The sequence below is a fragment of the Chelonoidis abingdonii genome, chromosome 1 (genome assembly GCF_003597395.2).
Source record: "Chelonoidis abingdonii isolate Lonesome George chromosome 1, CheloAbing_2.0, whole genome shotgun sequence".
NCBI lineage: Eukaryota > Metazoa > Chordata > Testudines > Testudinidae > Chelonoidis > Chelonoidis abingdonii.
In genome coordinates this window covers 129,929,075-129,955,206 of record NC_133769.1, presented here as the reverse complement: position 1 = coordinate 129,955,206, position 26,132 = coordinate 129,929,075, and the positions used below count along the sequence as shown (strand labels likewise).

General features: G+C 41.5%; 2 protein-coding genes across 2 annotated transcripts in view; one reads left to right on the top strand and one right to left on the bottom strand.

Moving 5' to 3' along the window:
* The window catches only part of A4GALT (alpha 1,4-galactosyltransferase (P1PK blood group)), a 104,068-nt gene extending 94,715 nt beyond the window's left edge, over positions 1-9,353 (top strand). Inside the window, exon 3 of the transcript XR_004373106.2 lies at positions 8,097-9,353. The gene's annotated coding sequence lies outside the window, so the exon portion shown is untranslated. The remainder of the gene's footprint in view (positions 1-8,096) is intronic.
* LOC116822230 (poly(U)-specific endoribonuclease-A-like) lies at positions 469-23,731 on the bottom strand. The gene is made up of 7 exons (XM_032775944.2): positions 23,614-23,731; positions 14,168-14,267; positions 6,925-7,036; positions 5,689-5,810; positions 5,488-5,600; positions 4,179-4,332; positions 469-948 (listed from the first exon to the last, which is right to left on the bottom strand). Exons 1-7 carry the CDS (start codon positions 23,706-23,708, stop codon positions 685-687), a joined length of 960 nt encoding a protein of 319 aa, XP_032631835.1. The 5' UTR covers positions 23,709-23,731; the 3' UTR covers positions 469-684.
* Between the last annotated feature and the right edge of the window lie 2,401 nt (positions 23,732-26,132).

Below are 26,132 nucleotides of genomic sequence, written 5' to 3'. Positions count from 1 at the left end.
AGGCTTCAGGCAGTCAAGTTATTCTGGCTTCCTGCTAGTTTTCATTAATCATTGTTTTAAGATGTCGTGTCCTGTCCTATAGAAGAATGATTGGCTGTAGTGTGATAAGTGCTGCATTGACTTTCATTCCAGGAAGTCCTTCTGTGTTCATAAGGCTTGTGCTGGTTGGGAAGGGGAGGGATAATGTCATAATTGTCCAGATTGCCATTGGCAGAAATCCTTTTCTCAGTCTATAGGGATGGGAACACAAAATACAGCTATTCTGTATTGTTTTACACTGCCATAATAGAGGGCTTAATTTTAACACTAATGCCACAAGATACAATTATTATGGGATATTCTGGTCTGTATTTTATATGGCTTGATCAGTCTTTCTAGGTGTGCAGTAGTTAACAAATAAAACCCCTATTTTCATTTTAACAGAGCATAGTTTTAAAAACTGTTGTCTGGTCAGGAAGTTAAAGTACAGATTTATGAAGGCACTTTAATACAATTTCTTTCATCCTTGGTTACAGTGATAAAAAGGATTTCAAGCCTGGACAGGCACTGAACGTTTCTTTAAAAGGCACATCTTAGGTTAAGTATCTTAATACAGAACAAAAGGAAATTATTCCAACATGACATTTAAAATTATACAAAACTACAGTTAAACTCAAAAAGAAAATCAGGTTAGCTTGGTCCTTTTCAATACAAATCTTCATTGTTGCTGCTAAGGAGGACAGGATACGCTGTTCCAATGTATTTACCATGGCGATACACAACTATCTGTAGTTCATACTCTTCTAGCCGCACCATCTCACGAGTGACCTTTTCCTGAGACTGAAGAAAAATGATCGTATAGAGGGCAAATTCAAACTCAGGGCTGACACCAATAAAGGTGCTTCCCACAGGTTTTACTAGACCTTTCCAGCTAAACTGTAGGCTCAGAACTTGATCATCTTCATCAGGCTGTAACCAAAAATAAAAGAAATGAAAATCCCTGAATACTCAGTATGACCAGACAGATATAGTTTCACATTGAGGTTTATTCTGCAAATGCAAATGTGGGAGTGTAGTGGGGTGGTTACTCCGCTCCTGCCCTGAAATGATATCTCTGTCAGTATCCCTTGCATCAGTGTCTAAAATTATGGCCTCCTTTATGGTTGAAAGGTGACATCTATAGGCACAAATGAAAACTGCACCACTGTGAAAACAAAATAAAACTATGTACAACTCCTCACTTAAAGTCGTGCCGGTTAACATTGTTTCATTGTTACATTGCTGATCAATTAGGGAACATGTTCGTTTAAAGTTGTGCAATGCTCCCTTCTAACATCATTTGGCAGCCTCCTGCTTTGTCCACTGCTTGCAGGAAGAGCAGCCCGTTGCAGCTAGCTGGTGGGGGCCTGGAACCAGGGTGGACCGGCAGCCCCCTATTAGCTCCTCGCTCCCCTAAGTTCCCTGTGCAGCAGCTGCCCAGCAGGCTACCAATTGCTGGGCTGTTCCTCCCCCCACTGCCAAGTGCTGCTTCTGCCTTGGAGCTGCTCCCCGAGCCTCCTGCTTGCTGTGCAGGGGTGGGGGGAAATAGGGTGGGCTAATGTCAGGTGTCCGCCTGCTCCTGCACCCTGCTTACCCTTTCTGCATATAGAGCAGGGAGGGGACACAGACGGAGAGAGACAGAGAGCTTGGGGCAGCAGCTGTTGTCTCAACTTCCTGATCCACTTACAGAAACAATGCACTTAAGAGTGGGTCAGCTTACTTAAAGGGGCAGTGTGCATTTTTCTCTCTCTCCCACACACAAGGTGTGTGTCAGTCTCTGTCTGGTATGCTGTCTCCTCTCCCCTCCATTCCTGCTGCCTTGTAGTGTGAGAGGCTATATTAACAACAATGTGTTAACCCTTGAGGGCTCAGCCGAGTGCTAGTTCATCATGTAGCAGCAAGGCATTCCCTGGGAAATATCCCATCCTCTTCCACCCTCTAACTTCACCACTTCAACCAAGCTTTGCAATCATCATAGCTGTGAACAGCATTAAATTGCTTGTTTAAAACATATACTGTGTGAGTGTGTATATATACACCTCTACCTCGATATAACACTGTCCTTGGGAGCCAAAAAATCTTACCGAGTTATAGGTGAAACCACATTATATCGAACTTGCTTTGATACGCTGGAGCGTGCAGCCCCGCCCCCCTGGATTGCTGCTTTACCGCGTTATATCGGGTCGCGTTATAATGGGGTAGAGGTGTATATAATATATAGTTTTTTTGTCTGCTGAAAAAAATTTCCCTGGAACCTAACCCCCCCCCCCATTTACACTAATTATTATGGAGAAATTGGATTCACTTAACATTGTTTCGCCTAATGTCATGTTTTTCAGGAATGTATCTACAACATTAAGCGAGGAGTTACTGTACAGTACAGCACTTCTATAGCAGTAACTCTCAAACTTTCCAGACTACTGTACCCCTTTCAGGAGTCTGATTTGTCTTTCTTACCCCCAAGTTACACCTCACTTAAAACTACTGTACTTAAAATAAGAAAATGTCACAGCACATTACAGAAAAATTGCTGACTTTCTCGTTTTTACCATATAATTATAAAATAAATCAATTGGAATATAAATATTGTACTTGTAGTTCAGTGTATAGTACAGGTCTGTCTCATCTTACGTTGGGGTATGTTCTGCAGACAGCGCATAAAGCGAAAATTGCATATAGTCAAAATTACATTGAGTGTAATGGCGGGCGGAATCACCCGCACTACAGAAACAGTGTTTAAATTACTATTTTTCTCTTTTTTTTTTTGTTTTTGCCGACCGCATAAAGCTGAAATCCTGCATGTTAAATGTGCCTAAGATGCGACTGACCAGTATTTAGAACAGTACAAACAAGTCATTGCTGTATGAAATGATAGCTTGTAGTGACTTTGCTAGTGCTTTTTATGTCACCTGTTGTAAAACAAGGCAAATACCTAGATGAGTTGATGTACCCACTGGAAGACCTCTGTGTACCCCCAGAAGCACGCGTACCCCTGGTTGAGAACCATTGTTCTATAGCACCTCTCACTCACAGCTCTCAAAATACATTGCCTGAATTTAAGGAACACTATTAACTTCAAGTTGATACCTGCTTGATTATTTTAACCTACTATTGTTACAAGTAACACCCAAGATTATTTTTGAGAGAATATTTTCTCTATATTTTCTGTACGTTCTCTTTGTGCATTAGCTAGCAGTTTCAATATGAGTCATTTTCACTGTTTCCTGTGTTCAGTCAGGTCAGCGTCCCCTGTCTGTATAGGCACTTCACACAGCCATAGTGCAGAGAATTCATTTTTATAAATAGGAAAACGATCGTTAAACCAAAACAATTGGCAGGGGTTCTCCAAGGCTAAAACTATTTTTAATTCACAATTTTTAAAACTCAGCAGATTAAGTTGTCGGTGTTCGTTTAATTAAGGCTCACAAAAGCACTATGAGTTAGGTACAATCGGCATTGTGTTACAGATGAGGAAACTACAGTACAGAATGTTTAAGTGCCTGATCCAAAGCCCACTGAAGTCAATGGGAGTCTTCCAATGACTTCACAGGGTATTGGATAAGACCCTAAGTCCCAAGATCTCAGATCAAGAGAGTAACAAGAAGTCCCAGTCCCATTCTTTAACCCTGATACATCATGCAAATGACAGAATTATGCTGTTTTTATGGACATACTTGTCTGAACCCATTATCCTAACAGCGCTCAACAGCTCCCAAAATTGGGCCCTTTGAAACTTAGTGCATTTAGACTTAGCAGAAAAGCAGCAAACTTACAGGGTTCTGGCCAATGTCATCTGAAAGGCAGGGGAATTTCCAAGGGATTTTTGTGGTTGAATACACTCTGCATCTTTCAATGTAAGGCCTTCTTGCTTGAGTCCAGCATGGTAAATCAGTGGAGACACAAGCGGATTATTAATCCCCTCTGACCACAAGCGGTATTGGGGGAAAAGGTGGCTTGAGAGAATTTTAGCGTCTCAGTGGGGAATTAAAAATTAGGTGGGCATTGAGCTTTAATAGCAGACAAAATCCACAGCAAAAATAAAAATAATCTGTCTCCCCCATGAAGCCCTGGACTCCTTAACAGAGACATTGTGAGTAGATTTACTCACCTTATCTAATAAATTGTTTACATACAAACAGACAACTCTAAATCTCTCTTACCCTGCTCTTTTTCCTCCTGGCAATATAGCCTTTGTAGTCAACTTGTTTATGCTTTTCCTGAAGGTAAAATTGTACCCAGTTGTGCAAACCCAGAATCTCTTTTCCATGTTTTGTTTCTCCGACAAACACATGTTCGAATCCACAGGAATCAGGCCTCCAATAAAATCAGCATAAAAATAATTAGCTAAAAAAATTAATTTGCTGGATGAAGAAGGCCAGAAAATGAACAAAACTGGCACTTGCTGAGAGTTATCCGTGAACATTGCCAGTTTTGAATGTTTTCTTTTTCTTTTTGGTGGATCTGGTTGTGAAATCTAAAGTTGCTACTTGATGTTAAAGGAATAACTTCCAGTAAAAAACAAATACAAAAAATCAAAGGACCAGAATATTTGTCTTTTCCATTTTAAATTGACATTTATCTGTAAATTGCTTTTTGTCCCTGTAGCAGAGTGGACCACTGCTCCGGCCCTGAAAAGGTTAAAACAGCCTTGGATAAGGGCTGGGGCTGGAGAAAGCAGCCTTTTAGGCTTGGCTGATTGGGGGAAGTGGCCGCAGCTGGGACCACGCCCCAAACTGAGCAACAGGCCCTTATATAAGGCAGAGAAGCTAGGAGCAGTCTCCCTCTGCCTGTAGAGGGAGAAGGGCCTGGCTGCAGGGAGCTAGTAGTGGGGGTTGCAAAGTGCAGCCCAGGCGTAGGCCAAGGCAGCAGGTCCAAACCCTCCTTGTCAGTGATGAGTTGGCTGATACTGCAGTCGGCCCTAGGGTGTGGGGCTAGACAATGACTGGCAGTAGCCATACACTGAGGCAAGGTGGGAATAGAGGGTGGGGGGTTCCCAGGGAGGGGAAACCCTAAGGAAAGGGGGTTGCTGCCAGGGGGCAGAACCCCATGTAAAAGGGCACCGGGTCTAGGGAGGGACATGGGGCCAGTAGCTGGAAAGGCGGATCACCAGCCTGCAGAGGGCACTCTGGACACTGGACTGAGCTAATTCCCGAGGACGACCAGTAGGAGGTGCCGTGGGGGTGAGGCTGCCCGGTTACAGTCCCTCAAATGCATCTATTTTCATAAAAGGGATTGCGTACCTGGTAATCATTCAGTCTTCAAAAAATAAAATAAATAGTCTTTGACAAGCCAGGACAGTCTATTACAGAAATAGTGGGACACTGAAAATTACTTTCACCCAGTTAATACATAACCAATTAATACATAACTTTCTCCATTTTCTGTGGTTATGTCTGTGAGACATACAGACTTATTTCTTACATCCTCTTAAATATGGTTACTACTCACATCCATATTGACCATACATACCCTTTTCCTGTTTCCCTGGTGTATAGCTGAAACCAGATGTCATAGAGCTGAGACTTGAAATCGTTAAGACTGGGTTTTGACCAATTTTTTCTAACTAAATATTGATGAGTAAGCTGGAAGATTGAAAATAAGGAAATATAATTAGTTTAATTTACAGTTAACTGTGGCAAGTGATAAATCATGAAGAGCTGCTCTACTCACTTTCATTACTTCTGTTTCTAAGATAGCATCAAGAAAACGATTGTTTTCAGCCATTTCTTGTGGGGTCACAACTTCTGCTACACCGGTTGACATTTCATAGTTATCCAATAGGGAAACAAAAGCTGCAAAGAAAGATTCCATTCAGCCTGGCACCTGGTATAGATGTTCAACAGTGCGTAGACCAAAATCACCTTTGTAGCTTGGCCTCTAGAAGGCAACATAAATCACAAAAAAATGATCAATTCTGTTATTCTATCTAGCAGATATATAAATAACAGTGTTCTGGTGAAGCTCCACTAATCGCTGTATCTTTGCATCTTTCCTCTGATCGAGGGTTTTAGGCCCAGTAGGCATTGCTGTTCAATAATATAAAGTTTGCCCATTCCCCAGGTGAGCCCATCCAGGGAATGGGTGCTAATCCTGGCCAAAAAAAAAATCTGTGTGAATAATAGGTCCTTGTTCCACAGTAGAAGTAGTAATGCCAGAAAACATCCTCCAGGCAGAAAAGGAGTCAGTGTGAACCTGAATGGCTGCAAAATGAGAAATAATGTTACAACCCAATTAATTAGTTAATGTTTCTAGAGGCACCAAGGAATAAGTAATAAATTGGAATGGCAGTTTCTGGAACTGCCATTTAATAGGCATAAAGCCGAATTCTGCTCTGAGTTACGCAGCTGTGTAAATACAGAGAGATTGCCGCCACTGCTTTTATTGCCATTGTCTCACAGGTACAACAGATATCAGAATACTGCTCAGAGACTTTTGTTTGAAATAAAGGTAATGTTGGTTGGTTGTATTCTATTTTAATATCGGTGTAGCCCAACCATCTGAGCAACAAAAATATTAAGTGTGAACAAGTTAGATTTTAAAAGTTGCTGGGTTCTGCTGATTGAATTTATTCTTGTAAATACGTATAATTCTAGCCAATCTTACCAAAAATCTGTACGTTGTTTACCTGCATATTTCCTCTGGAGATCAGTATACTTTCTGAAATAGAGGCCACAGGTAAACTCCAAGATCTTGTTGAAAATCTAGCGGACATTCCCTTTCAAATGACATACTGCGTGATGATCTTCATCTCCCAATAGTCTCCATTCAAGCTATACGTAATGCTACATTTTAAGTCTACATTTTAAAAAAATGCAGATTCATCATTCCATTTCCAATGTTAGCAAAATGACAATGAGAAGAAAGGATGCACAATTACCGAGGAACAAACCACAGGAAAGATCTCACCTGCAAAAGTTTTTATGCTCTTCAGACGCTCTTCATTTACGTAGCGAAACAGCGGCTCAGATGCACTGTCCCTTGCAACACCGCTACCCTGTTGTACAAAGCCTGCTTTTTCCTATGAGAAGTATCCGAACAAAACAATGAAGGATGCAAAATGTATTTAAAGGGGCTAATCCCTCTCCTAGTAGTAATCAAAGCACAACAAGAAGTTAACTGCTATTAAAACTATTTATTATACTACAAAACAATAGAGATTGTTATACAATAAATCATAGCATCAAGAAGAGAAAAATATTATTTTTTTGTCATTGTAAGAGTTTGAAAGGGTCCTATTGCCTCTTTCTCAGGGCTAACAGTGATGGCGCATTGGAGCATACCTATAATGACTGACCAAAGACACCTCTGTGTTGTATAAATAATAAGCAATTAAGTGGCGCAATGTGGGTCTGATGCTGCACTCCTGGCACAAACAAAACTCCCATTGAGTTCAGGAAAATTAATGCCTGCTTTAGAATTGTGGAATCAGGCCCAGAAGGGGAGATTCTCAAAGGTATAAAGGACAGCCAGGCGCCCAACCCACATTGACTTTAAATAGGAGTTGGGCACTTAACTGCCCTTTGTGTTTTTGAACGTCAGCCGTGTTCCAATACGAGATTTTAAGTTTTCAGAGTAGAAATTCTTCTCTTGGATTCAAATCCTGAGTGTAGCATCCAGGCCAAGCACTGGGTAGATGCACTGCAGAGCTGGTGTGGTACATACCCAAACCCCTGGTGCAAAGAAAAGGAGGAAGAACATAGCAACTGATCCTCTAGCCCCACTTCCAGCAGTCCCTAGCCCACCCATATAGTGCGCCCCCATGTGCTGCTGCATTCCACACTGAATAGGGTTGCACATGCCTTGCAGGGCTGCCCACATTTAGTTCCCTGCTCCATCACAAAGCAAAACTGCACCAGTTCCCCTGCAAAGGGAGGAGTCTGGACTCAGCGCTTGGTGTGTAACATTCCGATAATAATTTTAGTATTAATAGAAAACAGAAATCAGATAAATCAATATCTTTAGAAGAAAATAGAAAACAATTTGCATAAAACTTTTGGGACTTAAGCTTCATTTAAAAAAAACAAACCTCTAATATTTTGTATTTGACACTTGCCAACTTGCCTTTCTTTTTATTTCAGTTGCTGGAAGTTGCTGCTCTTACTCAAGTGCAGATCAACTAGCTGAAGAACAGAATTATCATTCTGAATGGATGCTGTAAGAGTTACCTGTTTCCTGCCTGCCATGCATTACAAAATGCTCTGACGAGGTTGTGGTTTCACCAGCCATTGTGTTAACTGCTTCTTCTCTCTGTACACAGTAAAATTCTGCTACACAGCAGAACCTCACTAATTTGTGCTTTGCCAATCCGTGCCTCATAACTTATACACACACAGCCATCTCTTCTTACTTTATGATAAAAAAAATAAGCTCAGAATCACTGTAGTGAAGTCTGATACTATTAAGATTTCATTACTTTTACAGACTATGCTATGGAATATTTTCTAGCATACTAAGAATTATTGTGTGTGTTTACTTCTCACTTGAATATTAATTCAATAGCTAGTTGTCTTTTGAGCCCTAGCACAGTGGATTTCTTTAATAAAACTAAGTATTATAATAAGAATGACAGACAATAATATGCACTATGGCCTCAATCCAGCAAAGCATTTTATCACATTCAGAAATTTAAGCACGTGACTAAAGCCCTGCGTGGATACAAAATTTGTATCCACATCCAATCTGAGATCTCCAAACATGGTCTGTGGATATCCACAGATTTGCAGGGCTCTAGATATAAAGTTTGGATCTGCATCCATCTGCGACCCGCAAATGTGGGCCACGGATATGGATATCCGCAGATATAAATCAGATATCCATAGATTTGCAGGGCTCTATGAATAGTCCTACTGAAATCAACTGGCTTGATTGATCTGCTGTTCTGGTTCATTGATTTCACCTTCTGGTGCTCACTATGGGTGGTTGCTTTGGGGCCTGATCCTACAGTATTAAAATCAATGGAATTTTGTCACGAACTTCAGTGAGAGCAGGACTGTGGCCTCAGTGACTAAGGGATGTTGCTGGTGTGAGAGAAACTGACCTCTAAACAGGAAATTATCTGCTATCATCAAGGAATATGGAATGCAGAATTCCTCAAGGATCTATGGCGTCCATGATGTTCAACATTTTTACTTGGCTTCCGATCTCTTGCTCTAACCATGAGATCAAATTCCCTTTAGATCTGCTCCTTTAGCAGATAGCTATTTAATAGTCATAGAATTTTCCAGGGACTAACCCAAATCCACGGAAATACAATGAAACTCAAATGAATATCTGATAAAGAAACAGATTTGTTACAGAATAAACCTTCTGGCCAGCCTTTCAAAAGTAGAAGCTTAAAATCCCTATATGGATACCTACCTGATTTTCAACAGTGCTGAGTGCCAAACAGCTCCCACTGAAGCTTTTGAAAATGAGACTAGCGCCCAAGTATGGATTTGGGGGGGGGTCTAATTTTGAAGCCAATGGAAGCTGTTGAGTGCTCAGCATTTTTGAATTCTGATTTTAATTACATTGGTATAAATTCAGAATAACTCTATTTATTTCAGTGTGCTACAGAAAGCAGAATTTGCCCTTAGATGTGTTAAATGAAGACATTTACCAAGCTAAAAACATACTGCATTCATAAGGAATGTGTTACTGCTAGATTTCATTGGCCCTCCTCCCATTGCTACATTATGCATTTAGCTAATTTCAGGCATCATAAAATATGTTCCTTTCCTCCTTCTCATAACATTTGATTTACCTGGCATTGAAAAAACTCAAAAACATTAACAACTGAACTGGCACTTCCCCACATGGTCTCTGTTAGAGCAGGCAGGCATTACATAAGAGGAAGAAATCTGACAAATCTTGTTAACTCCTGTCATGGTATCTAGCCCCAATCTGAAGACATTAACCCTTAGCTATCTGTTTATGACAACTCCATAGGAAGAAAAGAAAAAAAACAAAGTGAGGCACATTATGCTCTGACTGTGCAACCCCTTCAAAGTGAGTGGGGTTGACTGAGGGCAAAATTGAGCCCAATGTATATAATTTATAACAGCAACCATATTCAGCATAATTCCCACAAATGTTGCATCAACAATAAATTCTATATTTAAATGCCTCAGTTTAGTGGAATATGTTTTATGCTGCTGAGTTCTGATCCCATTTACATATATGAACTGTGAAACTTTCCTAAAGGATCCTGTTAGAAAAGCAGAACATTTTGATGCAATAACATTGGATGACTAGTACGTTTAATCTATACATGGATTTTGAACAAGGAACAGTGTTACCAGAGCAAGCAGATCCTTCTCTAAATGCTTAGTGCCAGCTAAATATCAGTAAATTATCCCTGGCTGAATATCTCCCAGAAAAAAAGTGTTTAACTATTGACTCTGAAACCCCATGAGCAGACTGGATGTCAGAGCCCAGGCTCCAGCGTGAGCCCGAATATCTACACTGTAATTTTTAGCCCCACAGCTCGAGCCCTGTGAGCCTGAGTCAATTTCCCCAGGCTCTGAGAGCTGGTGCTGCAGGTTTTTTATTGCAGTGTCAACATACCCCAAGTCCCTCATAAGCATTATCAGCTTAGTGCACAGCAAGGAAACAGTAGATGTGGTATATTTGGACTTTAGTAAGACTTTTGATACAGTCCAACATGACATTTTCATGTGCAAATTAGGTAAATATGATCTAAATGAAATTACCATATGGTGGGAGCTTGAAAGGCCATACTCAAAGAGTAGTCATCAAAGATTCGATGTAAAACAGGAAAAACACATCAAGCAGGATCCCAGAGGAGGTCTGTCTTAGGTCTGGTGCTATTCAATATTTTTATCAATGATTTGGATGATGGAATGGAGAGTGTGCTTATAAAATTTGTGAATGACACCAAGCTGGGAGGATTTGCAAGTACTTTGGAGGACAGGATTGGAATTCAAAATGATTTTGACAAACTGGAGAAATGGTCTGAAACCAAAAGCCTGAGATTCAATAAAGATAGGCACCAAATACTACACTGAGGATTGAAAAATCGAATGCACAAATACGAAATGGGGAATAACTATATAGGCAGAAGTATTGAAGAGAAAGATTTGGGGTTAATAGTGGATCACAAATTGAATGAGTCAAGAGTGCGATGCAGTTGCGACAAAGGCAAAAGTCAATCTGGCATATATTAATGGGAGTGTTGTATGTAAGACACAGGAGGTAATTGGTCCATTTCTACTTGGCACTGGTGAGGCCTCCACTGGAGTATTGTGTCCAGTTCTGGGTGCCACACCTGAAGAAAGATGTGGACAAACTGGAGACAGTCCAGAGGGCAGCAACAAAAATGATAAAAGGTTTAGAATACCTGACTATGAGGAACCGTTGAAAGAAATAGGCATATTCAGTTTAGAAAAGGGAAGGGTGAGGGAGGACATCATAGTCTTCAAATATGTTAAGTGTTGTTAAAAAGAGGATAGTGATCGTTCTCCATGTCCACTGAGTGTAGAATCATAGAATATCAGGGTTGGAAGGGGCCTCAGGAGGTCATCTAGTCCAACCCCCTGCTCAAAGCAGGACCAATCCCCAACTAAATCATCCTAGCCAGGGCTTTGTCAAGCCTGACCTTAAAAACCTCTAAGAAAGGAGATTCCACCACCTCCCTAGGTAACCCATTCCAGTGCTTCACCACCTTCCTAGTGAAAAAGTTTTTCCTAATATCCAACCTAAACCTCCCCCACTGCAACTTGAGATTATTACTCCTTGTTCTGTCATCTGGTACCACTGAGAACAGTCTAGATCCATCCTCTTTGGAGCCCCTTTTCAGGTAGTTGAAAGCAGCTATCAAATCCCCCCTCATTCTTCTCTTCTGCAGATTAAACAATCCCAGTAGGACAAGAAGTAATCAGCTTAGTTTGAAGCAAGGGAAATTTATGTTAGCTATTAGGAAAGACTTCCTAACTATAAGGATAGTAAAGCACTGGAAGAGATTACAAAGGAGGTTGTGGAATCCACATCACTGGAGGTTTTAAAGAACAGATTAGATGAACACTAGTCAGGGTTGCTCTAGGTTTACTTGGTCCAGCCTCAGCATTGGGAGGGAGTGGACTAGACATCCTCTTGAGGTCCCTTCCAGCTCTATATTCCTGTGATTCTATGATTAATGGAGTTTGTCTTCACAACACCCTGGTGAGGTAATGAAATATCATCCCCCTCTTACAGATGGGGAACGGAGGCACAGGGTAGATGAAGTGACTTGCTCAAAGTCAAATAAAAGTCCGTTGTAGAGCCAGGAATTAAACGCAGATCTCCTGTATTCTAGTCTACTAACTTAACCACAGGATCATCCTTCCATGCCAAGCAATGTAAGCGGGCATGCACTGCCTCAGAGAAGAATAGATAGTTAGCAGATTGGAAGAGGTGGGGCTTGTCAGGAGAATAGTACTGGGAAGAGTGAGGCTTTCAGAATTCACTCCAGATGGAGTTCCAAACTGGCTCCATCACTCAGTGGCCAGAAAATCTTCCTCATCCTCATCTACTGACCACAATCCATAGGCGCTAACCAATATGAACACTGTTGAAGACCTAGAGTGAAATCCTGATCTTACTGAAGTCAAAAGGAATGTTCCCATTGACTTCAGTTGGGACAGGATTTTACCCTTAGAGATTAGCTGATGTCCTAATGTTTAATTCTCCTTATCAAAACATTGCAAAACACATTTCCCCATAATAGACTGATCTGATAACACTGACGATTGTACGGAAGATGCAACAGGTAACTAAATGACTAGCACACTCAGTGATAGAATTGCCATACATTGTGTCTTGAAGATTTCTCAGGGCAATACAAGGAAATCCACACTGTCATCAATAAAGGTAAAAGACTTGGGTTTCTCTTAGTACAACATTGAGAAACATTTTTAGAGAACAACAAGTTTATATGTATTGGGTCCAATTTATGGGCTCAGCACAATGCCCAAGATAGCAGGGAAAAGGAGACCCTTGGCAAAGGCTTTAGTAATTTCAAGGCTGCTTTAAACTATATTCAGTTGCAATGGCTCTATAACAGGGTGACTGTCACCTTAAGGATAGTAAGGAGGTCAGTCAACCTCTGTTCTGTGATGTGTCCTTGTAAGTCCTGGGACTTTTTAGAAAGCATGAAGACCTATGGATAGCAAAGCTAGATTTTTTTATTATTTATTTATTTGGGGGGGTGGGGGGGAGATGGTCCCAGACTACTTTTTCTTTAAAGGTCTGAGCCCAAGAGCCTTGTAGGGTGGGTGAGACAGGGCTCCCCTCTCTCCTAGCCAAGTAAGACAAGCTCTGGGAAGAAGGCTGTTTATTTTCTGTCTCTTCCCTCAGAACAGGGAAGATAGCAGTAGATGAAGGTTAATTTGCTGATGTTCTCAGCCTGAGGGTGAAAGGGCTGACTAGGAAAAGGCCAGCTTGGGGAGAAGTTGGCTGGGTTTCCACAGCTGGCCTAATTTACAACTCCATCTCCCAAGGAAGAGAGCTGGGGAGGTCCTGTCTTAAGGAGAGGAACAGAAGGATTGTCTGGGGACTCCTGAACGGGGGAAGGAAACTGACCAAGGCTCTTACATGAACCCAGAGTGAGTGTGAATATGGGCGACTAAAGAAGTGAGTAGAAAGAGTCAATAAACCAGACCCCTCAAAGGGAGTATATGTTTGAACTAATCTAGTCTGGGTAACTGACTGAAAGAACCTGAGTGGGCACTGAAGCAAGGTGCTGCAGAGCCACACCTGGCCACAATGGAGTATGCAGGGATTGCCCACATCTTTACCAGATCCAAGGGGCAGTTATGTTTGTCAAAAGTAGCCAGAATGCAGAAGGTCTCTGGTCATTACCCCTATGCCCCCAACCAAAATCTGTTGGGGCATCGTGGGGGATGTTTGAGAACAGAGTCAGCTATTTGGCTCTGTGCTGCCCAGGGAATCCTATTATGCTGAGAATGCCTCAGGGGTCTGTATCCAGCCTGTTTGCAGCCTCTCTACAGCACTTTTTCTGTCATTCTAGTGATGTAATGGACCTGGGAATTGGGCCCATTATATATATACACACATAAACAGTGCCCTCTCCAACCCTCTGTGCTCCTACTCCCACTATTTCATATAGATTCATCCTGTCTTCACTCCTCCTGATATTTATTAGCTAAATTACCTGTAAGTCAATTGTATAATCTTTCCCAGGCACAAAGCGGTTAACATCTGCATCCCATAGCTCATTGAAAAGTTTAGAAAGTTCATGATTTAACTCCAGCCTGCAAAGAAATTCAGAAAAATATCAATGCTTAAAAAAAAAAAAAAAAGACCCAGATCAATATAACTGTCAACAGCAGCATCCATATTTCTGGTGGCACTTCAGTAGCATTCTGGGTGCTATTAGGGCATTGAGGGAGCTTTCTCTGCTCATGACACTCGCAGTTAGTGCTACTCTCGCCTGAGGGGCAATATTAATTAGTAGTACAGTCTGCGGATAATACCTAAAGTACTTTATGAAGAAATGGGAAATTGTTTATTTTGCAAGTTTTCAAAAGAAATTTTTCCTTTTTAAAGCAATTGATATTACTTTTGAACAGTAGAGTTCAGTTTTATTTTATAATTAGTGAAATCTATTAATAAAAATTTTTAAAATAAAGATGACAACCATTCATCCAGAAGGAGTCTATAAACTCATCACAAAAATGAGCCATCTCTAGTGTGGAATGCAGCAGATGTTTAACAGCCAACAGCAACACTACACAACAGAATAGAAAAAGAAGTGAAGAATTCCATTTTTTTTTATGGTTGATTTTCTAGGGAAGATCCTTTACTCCATCACATTCCCTATTCCCATCAATTCTCCATCTTCCAATCCTTCAAATTCCCATGTCAGACCAGCTTTCCTTTGCTTAAAGAGGGTGGAGGGGACTTCCTTCAGAGTACATCAGTGCTTCTCCAAGATCAGGCAGGAAGATTGTTGTGGAGCAATTCATGGTGCTTCGCTTCCTCCCTTCCAAAAAACCAGTGGACCTCAAAACACCAGCATAAAACTAGACTAATCCAGGGCAAATCGAGTCTTGCGTCTGTGGTCTTCCTCCAGCATGTAGTGGCACTAAGCACTCACTGTAAGGCTACCATGTTGGCCCCTCCACACTTTAAAAGACATTTGTCTCACTTAGAAATAGAATTATATAGCCTCCAGCAAGGAGCATTCATCAAGAAGGCATGTGAAGGTGACATTTTGTTTCTCTTTAATATTTGTGACGAACCTGCTAGCTGATAACTGGGTTCCTACTTTACCTCCACCCTGGCTGAGGTGGAGAGTGCAGGGCAGGATGTGGTTATCCAGTTCACCATCCAGCCAGCAGAGAGCTCCAAAATCCCCAGAATGCAAGAAAAGGAAGTAGTGTGCTGAGGTCAGAGGGGACCAGGCTCAGGAATCATAGGACTGGAAGGAACCTCTATGGGTCATTCAGTCCAGCCCCTGCACTCATGGCAGGACTAAGTATTATCTAGACCATCCCTGACAGATGTTTGTCTAACCTGCTCTTAAAAATCTCCAAAGATTCCACAACCTCCCTAGGCAATTTATTCCAGTGCTTAATCACTCTGACCACTAGGAAGTTTTTTCTAATGTCCAACCTAAATTGCCCTTGCTGCAATTTAAGCCCATTGCTTCTTGTCCTATCCTCAGAGCCTAAGAAGAACATTTTTTTTCTCCCTCCTCATTGTAACAACTTTTATGTATTTGAAAACTGTTATCAAGGGGACAGAAGCTGCATGAGGCCAGGCACAGCAGCCTGAGGGTTGGCAGCAGAGGGAAGGCCAGATAGCAGTCAGCCTGAGAGTTGGGATGATATGCTGAGAGTGGGCCAGACATGCTCTGTTGTTGGCAGAGGAGAGCAGTAGCCACAGCAGGAGGATACAGGACACTAGATTATTCATCCTGTTCCTTTGTGGTCCATGGGAAGAACAGGATTGCCTGTGTTACCCACAATGTGCTCATTACACTTGCAGCTCTGCATAAAGACAATGACTATAATAAAACCTCACACTTCAGGGCTTCAGCCAGTTGCCTGCAGGGATCAGGATAGAATCCCCTACCCCTCCACCATGGAGCACACCTGGTTGTAGAGTAAAGCAATCCTTTTACTCAAAATGTGTGAGTATTTATGGGAACCCAACAAGGGCTGGACCTTGAAGAGCCTAGTGCTTGGAGCACATGGTACACAGGCCATGATATGAGGCGTTAAAGGGGACTGATGTACCACAGCACTCACTACAGTACCCTGTAGTGGAGCTGGTTACAGTATTTTTCCCTTTGTTTTACATTTACAATGAAGTTTTGACCCTATTTATTCAAGTGGCACTAAGCTTAAGGAACTAGTCTCAGATTTTGGGTATATCTTCACTTCCGAGTTCATTGGGGCTCTTCCTTAGGTGTTACCCCTGCCCTCCCTCCAGTCCATACACAAGACCCTATGGCCCACGTGTGGTGGTGCTTTTAACCCGGACTAGCTGACTGATCTCAGGCCCCAAGCTAAAGCCCCAGTGAGGCTTTCACGTGGCCTGGGTGCTAATCATTTTGTACTGAGGACACAAGCAAAATCACCCAAGCGCTGATGGTCCTGCAGTTCCCCCATGTGTGCAGAAGGACAAGTTCTCCCACAATTCACGAGGCAAGAATCAGAGAGCAGCTCAGGATACTGCAGCACAAAGAATCAAGGAATGTATGTGCCTCCCAGAATTCCTAGAGACTCACATGGGTGCGTGTAGCACCAGTGAGGACACAGTAACTCGGCTATGGCTGTGCCGTATGGCTGCTCACACCCATGCTAGGCCCATCTGGGTGCCCAGACTGAAGTGCTAATCACCCAAGATAACTCTACAGTGAGGACACACCCTTAGTAACTAAGTGATTGTGACATTTCTTTCACTAGTGAAGAAAGCTAACAGGGTCAAGACAATCTGAAAATTCAGCCAGTAGGACCTATCTAGTTTCTATTTCTTAGTCTGCTGTGACTGTTCAAATAGGCTTATTCATAATCCCTTTGAATTTACAAAGTTAAACTTTATTTGGTTTAACTATTGAATTGGCAGGTCCAGCACATTAGTTCAGAACAATAAAATAAGGACTTATGCAAATTTATATTGGTACAAGAACCAAGTGTAGATAAACAGGACACTGATCACTGAAATACCAGGTATGCACACTGGAGAGTAACAAGAATCCTTGCGTGTCCCCAAAGGGAGTGACTAAGTCACATATCCTGGTTCCTGAAACACATAGCTCAAACTGGTGACAGTGAAACAAAAGAAAAACCGAACTACTGTAAATCTTAAGATTTTTCCCTCCATGACCCCTCATTCTGCTCCCTCCCAATGAAATCACACTGCTCTAAACTTACACCTGTCATTTCTGGTCAGAACCCTGATTGCCCAATGTAAACAAAACCCTGCCTTCACCATTCCCACCCACCCACAAATAATACTCTTTCCCACCCACCCACAAATAATACTCTCTCTCTTTCACACTTAAATAAATGTTTGGATTTTAAAAGGAAAAGGGCGAGGGAAGAAAAAGTTACGTAAAAAACTTTAACAACTGTATGGATCTTCGCTGTATGGATTTCTTCTCCAGCATCATCTTTTGTGTCCAGTAAACGAACTATGCTATACATGACACATTAAACCTACAACAGTAGCCTAACATAGATGACAAGCACACTATTTCCAGTTTTTTCAGACCTTTTGCTTTTTGTGCACACATTTTAGACCCTGTTGGGTCTGATCACAATTTCTTGTTTATTAAGCTGCTGGCCTACAGATACCATGTGCATTCAAAAGACATACACCCAGGGAGAACCCTCAAGTGAGCTTAATGAAAATATAACTTTGGAGGGAGCTGCTGAACAAAAGAAAATATTCCTCCAAACAATACATAAGATCTTTGACATTATTTTAAAGTAGGCAGTGTTGCTGTAGCTGTGTCGGTCCCAGGATATTAGAGAGACCAGGTGGGTGCAGTAATGTCTTTTATGATACTCACTTCTGTTGATGAGAGCAAGACAAGCTTTCGAGCTGTGTAAGTCAAAAGCTTGTCTCGCTCACTAACAGAAGTTAGTCCCATAAAAGATATTACCTCACCCACCTGGTCTCTCTAATTACTTTAAAGTGTCTGCTGAATTTTGGTGAGAAGGTAGGGATGAAAGAGGAGCCTAATCCTGTAGCTATTAACTCAGGCAAAACACCTGTTGACATTAGGAGGAGTTTTGTTGGACTATGGGCTACAGAGCAAGTCTTTTGTAATCTTTTGAAATGAGTAGCAGGCTCATAGCCAATTCACAATTACCTGGACATTGGTGAAATGTAATGACCTGTGATCTACAGGAAGGCAGACTAGATGATCCAATAGTCCCTTCTGGCCTTAAACTCAATGAAAATCTATGATAGTGCGGAGGGGTTAATATAGGACATTTACATGTATAACCCTGTGTTGGACTGCTCATAGAGGCTTGGCTGGGAACTGTTGTTTTGATCTTCATTGATATTCTAACTTAAAGCAATTGTGCCTATGGAATTTGCACATTTTATTTCTGGTTTCCCTAGTAAAGCAATCCTTTTACTTGAAATGTGTGAGTATTTATGGGAACACAACAAGGGCTGGACCGTGCAGAGCCTAGAGATTGGAGCACATGGTACACAAGACATGCTACAAGGGATCAAAGGGGACTGTTGTACCACTGTACCCTGTAGTGGGGCTGGTTACAGTATTTTTCCCTTTGTTTTACATTTACAGTTAAGTTTTGACCCTATTTCTTCAAGCGGTGCTAAGTTTGTGGAACTAGCCTCAGTTCTTGGCTATATCTTCACTTCCGAGTTCACTGGGACTCTTCCTTAAGTGTTACCCCTGTCCTTCCTCCAGTCCATACACAAGACCCTATGGCCCACGTGTGGTGGTGCTTTTAACCCGGACTAGCTGACTGATCTCAGGCCCCATGCTAAAGCCCCAGTGAGGCTTTCACTTGGCCTGGGTACCTGATCATTTTGTACTGAGGACACAAGCAAAATCACCCATGCGCTGATGGTCCTGCAGTTCCCCCATGTGTGCAGAAGGACAAGTTCTCCCACAATTCACTAGGCAAGAATCAGAGAACAGCTCAGGTTAGTGCAGCACAAAGAACCATGGAATCTATGTGCTCCCCAGAAGTCCTAGAAACTCACATGGGTGAGTATAGCAGCAGCAAGGACACAGTAACTCAGCTATGGCTGTGCCGTGTGGCTGCTCACACCCAGGCTAGGCCCATCTGGGTGTCCAGACCGAAGTGCTAATCACCCAAGGTAACTCTACAGTGAAAATATACCCTTAGTAACCAAGTGATTGTGACATTTCTTTCACTAGTGAAGAAAGCTAACAAGGTCAGGACAATCTGAAAATTCAGCCAGTAGGACCTATCTAGTTTCTATTTCTTAGTCTGCTGTGACTGTTCAAATGGGCTCATTTATAATCCCTCTGACTTTGCAAAGTCAAATTTTATTTGGTTTAACTATTTGAATTGGCAAGTCCAGCACATTCGTTCAGAACGATACAATGAGAGCTTATGCTAATTTATACTGGCACAAGAACCAAGCGTAGATAAACAAGACATTGATCACTGATCACTGAAATGCCAATCTGAACGGTGTCAAATCAAAAGTCTAAACTGACAGCTACGGGCCAAAATCTGCCCTTGGGTGCACTTGTACAGGGTCCCATTGACTTCAATGGGAGAGACTGGCATGTATCTGAGGGCAGTTTGGCCCTTTAGAATTTAAGTATAAGCAAAAGATGAATGAAAGTGAAGGAGAATAGCATATGTCCTTTTGTTCACATGCATTTATTTATTTTTAGATATTTGTAATTCTATTTGGAGCTCTTAAATTAGCTTTAGAACAGACTGCTTGAATAAATTGAATGGCCAAATAATATTACCCCACAATACATGGTATAGAAATCAGATGCTGAAAACAAAACCCACAGAAAATGTGCTGTGTAAGTGCAGGAGAGGAAACAAAACTACTTGAGGAAATGACAGACTCTTGTATTTACCATGTGTTACAAATCTACATAACTGTAAAAATCAACTCCATGTCTTGTGATAACGGGAACTTGTGACACACTGCTTCCCTGACAGGAACAATATATGTGCACAAATATTAAACTGCCATTAACACAATGGCTTTGGTTATAAAGCGGATGTGGAAATGAGGGTCTCCTTGCAATAGCTGCCCTGTGGATTCGCTTCTCTATCCTGTATTCCTTCTAGCATTACACACAATCCTGGTCTCTTCAGCAGCCACAGTTCATTTAGCCCTGAAGGCCTTGGAGAGAATACACATTAAATCCCATTAAATGATTCTATTTCATTAGTCAAAGAAGCTTGTCATTGATTGATATGAAGCACTCCCTGCTCCTGCTGGTCTTAGCAATCAAACTTGCACTGAAATTGAAATCAAGGGGAATAAGGGCCAAATCCATCACTAGCATTAAGCAGCTGGAACAAAGGTTGAATCCATTATTGGTGCTGACTTAGGCTTTTACATCAGCGTGAACTTGGCCAAAGAAATGAAAACTTTATTTTTCTCACAACGTGTGAAAAATATCTCCCAGCACAAGGCCCCTGATAATAAAGTTCAGAGGTATAACAATCACTGCTTTGCACACTTGCTGTGTGCCTGGGCAGATTCCTTTATATCAGACTACAGCTGCAGGTCAAATTAACTCTTTTCTTACCAAAATACCAATTCAGTTGCATGTCAGGGAGCATACTGGAAGCAACAAGTTGCCATACTCCCATCATACTACAATCAATCACTGAATGTCACAGAACTGATCACCTTCTATGTTTCTTCCTAGCTGCTTTTGAAGCTCCTCCCACTTCTGACCTTGCCTTCTCTCTCCCTACTACCTTTCATCTCACGTCCCAATCCAGTGCTGCTGTTCTTGCCAACCCATACAACCTCCCTCCTCTCTTTCCACAGATCATTCCGACTTACTAATGATTTTTCACAAGCCCACAGATCTTAAAAAAACCAAACCAAAACAAAAACCCAACAAACAAGGGGTGAAGAGGTTAAAATGAGTGGTTAATAATAGCAATGCAATGGACAACTTCATATACTGAATTCTTGGTTTCCTTTATTCAAGGGCTCAGCGATTAAAGTTATAAATGGGCAGAATCTAAGTCAGTTTCCTTGACATTCTGCAGTACAAGTGTAGGAGAGAAGGGAACTGATGGACTTTCACATCTCATTTGCTTAGAGCTGGTTTGGGAACAAGTAATATCAATATAAAACAGATGTTTGGGTCAGATTTAAAAATAAACCACATTATGATTAAGTACTAAGCACTTGCCATGCTTCATATACAGTTATCATAATTATAAATACACATTCTGTAATACCTTCTATCTAAGGATCCTAGATGGCTTTATTAACATTCGTGAATTGAACCTCACAGCCCTCCTGTGGGCCACAAGGATCACTATGTTCAATTGACCATTGAGAACTTATCACATAAATTCTTAGGTACTCTTGCAATGTACCTATACAAGTTCCCAAAAGGTGCATCTACATTTGAATGTTTTGTTGTGTTTTAGTGTGTTAATAAACTCAGGTTAACTAACATGATTGTAAATTCTAGTTGACAGGATACAAACATTTTTTGCTAGGGTTAAACATGACTAGCAACTCATGTTTGTGTCCTAGAACAAATGTTTGAGTCGTGTCTAAGCTAAAATTTACAATTATGTTAGTTAACACGTTAACTTCATGTAGCTAAGGCACAAGATTGACCCTTTTTTGCCCTTGAAAGAACTATATTAAATGTAATAGTTATCCCTTATTGGACCCAAGTGATTAGAAAATATGTGCCTAGAATTTCAGTCACTTCACAGTACACAATAAGTTTCTCTTTTCTCTCCTCTGTCCATGACCAAAATATAAAAATGGCATCCATAAACGTAGGGATTTTCCAGCTTCTTTTTGTTTTCTTTTTGTTCTTTTCAAACAGGACAGAGCATATACACAGATAGTACCTGAAGTTTAGAATGAAGGTGAAAAAAACAAAAGGCAAAACCAAACCCTTCCAAGACTGAGATTTTACTTAATAAGTTACAGTGTCATTTTGAACAAAGTGTTTCTAAATGTCACAAAAATGCCTTAACCATCTGGCATGACAACCTCAAACAGAGACTTTGAAGCCCCAGGACATAATACATTTTAAGCGTGTAGTCTCGTATGTTCTTGATTTCTTCCCTGTTATTCCTCCATCCATACTCTTGATGATATCACCTCAATTACTAGCATTGTGTTTCCATAAAAAGAAAGATTAAAACAGTTGCTGCATGACAAGACAGGCCGTGTTTTGCATAGGATTAAAAGTGAATTTTGCATGGGTGTTGCTGGTTTCAGCCATCTCAAATCTATGTTTCAGTGCTATAAAAGCTATAGTGAGAGTGTAAGAAGCAAGAGGGCTGCTGGGATGTAGCTTCTTGACTGAAACTTTACTATCTTCTAACAGATATATACTTAAAATAAAACTCCAACCTTAGCATTGCTGCTAATTTAAAACAAGACATTTGCATGCTATGCCATTTGGTTTTTGTGCAATTCAGTTGTAAAATCATCCCCCCGCCCCCCCCCAGCCACAGACACATTCTCTCCCTTTTCACCTTGTCCAAATAGTTTCTCCGCAAGAAATAAGTACTGGTGTAACCAACCAAAACAACCAGCCTGAAAGCTAGTTCTAATGAATTCAACCAAATCAATGCAACAAAAACTGTACTGTAAATGTGCAATGCAACACCCAAACTGAAGGCTTGGATGTACATCTTCTGCAATGTAATTTTATCCTCAAGAGACTTTTAGCAGCAGTGCAATTGTTAAAAGTACTCTAATCTTCGCATCATTTGTGATTTTAAACAAAGCAAAACATTTGCCCAGGTTGCTAAGCAAACCCTTTGCATAAAGATTTAACATGCATTTAAAGTTTCCTTAAAATTGTATGAAATGGTTAGTAAAAGAAATAAACTATCAACTTGATTCTCCTCTCATTTATTCCAGCCGTAGGTGCAACTCCATGGGCTTCAGTGGAGTTACTCCTGATTTACAACCTTATGATACATTTGAGAGAAGAATCCAATCCAGTAAACAGGACTGTATCTGTAGAGTGGAGATCAAGCTTCAAGTTTCAAAGATAATAATAACTGTATCAATGCAATAAACAGTCTAGAAAGATCCTATAATTCCACAAAAACACAAGAGGGATTGATGAAAGACTAGGAGGGGCTTGCATCATTATAACTTTACCTTTGCAAGGTGTCCTACAACATCAGCTGTCTTAAAACATCGAATCTTAGTATCACATTATTTTACATAAAGCAGCATATGATTCAATTGCCTTTTTAGCTCCCAGCAGCTTTTCAACTTGAAGCAATAGAACAGAAACAATTAGCAGATTATTATTGCAGTGCTGCACTCTACTTAAAGCCCCCTTTAAATATAGGTGCCTCAGAGAAGCACAACTCTCTTGTCTATTTGTCATTAAAAAAAGAGGAATAATGGGCCAGCGTGATTCTCCCTTACCTATGAGCCATGCTGAGAGAATATATTTCTCTTGGCAAACACACTGGAGAGTAAGATCCCAGCTGAAGCTCAAAACCCTGCAGCTCAGTGAACATACTGAAGAGGTGTCTCTTTCCTCCAGCCTGCTTACCCAGAACTGTCAGTCAATGTGATAGAGGCAATGGAAATGCAGACACGTAGCTATGGGAGGGGAGTGTGATAGAGGAAGGGGAGGGGCAACACCTGACAATACTAACCTTTTGTCTAGGTGCAACCTGCTAGTTGCTGGAGTAACTTGTCTGGTGTTATGCGTGCTGAGGAGACAGGGAGATGGTAAACGACTTAGATCTGCCTTTTCCTCATTCTTAGCCTCTAGAGCTTTTGTCATGGTGGATGTGCAGATTTACAAGGCACACAGAAAACAGAGCTCTGTAGGGAATTCCAGAATTGAATTCTTTGCCCACTACTTTCCACATGGTGTATGAATTTTACATCCAGAAACAATCACTTCAAACCTAAAAGTTTAGTATTGACTATACTGAGAGCAGGCTTGGGTCCTTAGTGTCATTCTCATGCTTTTGTTTTATTGTATGGTTATTATAAATCAACAAATAAAAAATTAATGAAGACACAGTGTACAGGGAAAAAACACCTTCCTGCCTTTCCGGTCACAACTATCATGATAGCTGACATTTGGAAAGTACTATGAAGGGCTATAAAATCCACCTGGAGCCATCACCCCTTCCTGCACCCCAGCCTCCAGTCCTAGTCCGGTGAAAAAGAGTGAGTGAGCAAGGATGTGGGAGAGCAGTGATGTGGGGGAAGGGCGGAATGAGTAGGGCCTCAGAGAGGGGAGAGATGGGGCAGGGAGTGGAGTAATGATGTTCAGATTCCTGCAAATAGAAAGTTGGCAACCCTAGGTTCAGCTGAAGGGCTGAGCCTTGTAAGACTGGACTGCAGTGTTGGAATACCCGGACACTACAGAGCAGAGGCCTAGCTGAGTGCTGGAGCCTGGCCTGGCCTGTAGGTGGCACCCGGGCATTAGGGATACCACCTGGCCAGTATCTGATGGGCCTTGCCAGTTTTTTTGGATTTGCCAGTTGCCAGAAAAATAATTTAATCTGCTTGTTTATTTTTTAAGTGGGTCTAAAGATTTGCAGTATTTTCACAATACATTGGGATAGCTAATGTTAAAGTTTTTGTGCCCAGCTAATGATGCTGTAGTGTTCCCTCTTCTGCAGTTTAAATAAGAAAATGATGTTATCAATCTTATCTGTATGTGTTCTCTCTGGAGTGGCTCTAGAAATGGGGGGTGGGTTGTAGAGTTACCTTGTGGTTGGGTTTGCGGTGCCAGGTAGGGTTACCACCTTTTTTGCATTTCAAAGGTGGTAACCCTACCTGGCATAAGAACCCCAGTGGCAATGTGGTAGAGAATGCGGACATGAGCTTCCCATCCTTGGAGACTGACTCAGACTGTTGAACACCCTCGGCCTAAGGTCGTGAGTTGGTAAGATGGTGACAGCATGGATCTGGGATGCCTTCTGGATGACCAAGATTCAGCAATAGCAACAGCAGCTCCTGTGGCAACTGACTCTCCAGCAGCAACAGCAGATCCGGGACTTAGGGGCACAGCAGCAACAATAGGTCCAACAGGTAATGGCCCTGCTGTAGCCTCAGGGGATTACTGGAATTTTGTCTCCAGTGGCTTTAGGCTTGGCCAGCCACGGTCATGTCAGTGAAACTTCATGAAAATGGGCCCTGAGGATGACTCAGAGGTTTTCCTGGTGATGTCTGAGCAAGTGGCGACAGCAGTTCAGTGAGCCATCCTGGAAGCACCTTATCTGATTGGATCAGCACAGGCTGAGACCAAGGGCTGGATGCAACAGCAGCCCCAATGAGGATCTGCCTGGGGAATCAGTGACCTGATGCCCTGGTGTGATGGGATCCCCAGTGTACAACCTGAGACTGTTGTGCCCCCTTAACGCTTCAGCCTGGGCTTTCTCTCACAATGCTTTGCTAGTGACAAGCCGCAAACCCCTCCAGGTGCTGTTATCACTCAGCCACCAAAATGCAGAAACACAGCCAGCTAAGTTGCATGAATGCTCTGCAAGCCACTCATGAACTATACAAAGGGACACACAAGCAAATCCCCTCCAGCCTTGCACCCTAGAATGTACCATCTTATACTGCTCAAGACCTTCTCTTGAACAATGCAAGCTCATTAATTAGTTTGCCACTTTCTCAAAGGATAGTGGACATATACCAGCCTGTGTAATCTGAACAGATCCCCAAACACTTTAGACAAACTCACTGGTAAGGAAAAAATATTAAAACAAGTTTATTAACTATAGAAAGTTTTAAAGTAATTATAAGTGATAGGCAGAAAGGTCATAGATAGTTATATTTTATTTTCTTACATAAACACATGTTCTAAAGCCTAAACTTTCAGACTAAGCAAGAGTTGAATCAAACAGTTTTTTCACTCCCACTGGATGTTGCAGGTAGGTTATAGTTCTTAATACACAGGCTGAAGTTCCTTC

What these genes read in the sequence shown, in the direction of transcription:
- LOC116822230 (XM_032775944.2), bottom strand. Translation starts at nt 23,708, where the DNA reads ATGTTCACTGAGCTGCAGGGTTTTGAGCTTCAGCTGGGATCTTACTCT. An exon ending in TCTCTCAGCATGGCTCATAG is followed by an intron (nt 14,268 to 23,613) that starts GTAAGGGAGAAT and finishes ATTTCTTTGCAG; the next exon opens with GCTGGAGTTAAATCATGAAC. An exon ending in ACCAGGGAAACAGGAAAAGG is followed by an intron (nt 4,333 to 5,487) that starts GTATGTATGGTC and finishes ATTTTATTGGAG; the next exon opens with GCCTGATTCCTGTGGATTCG.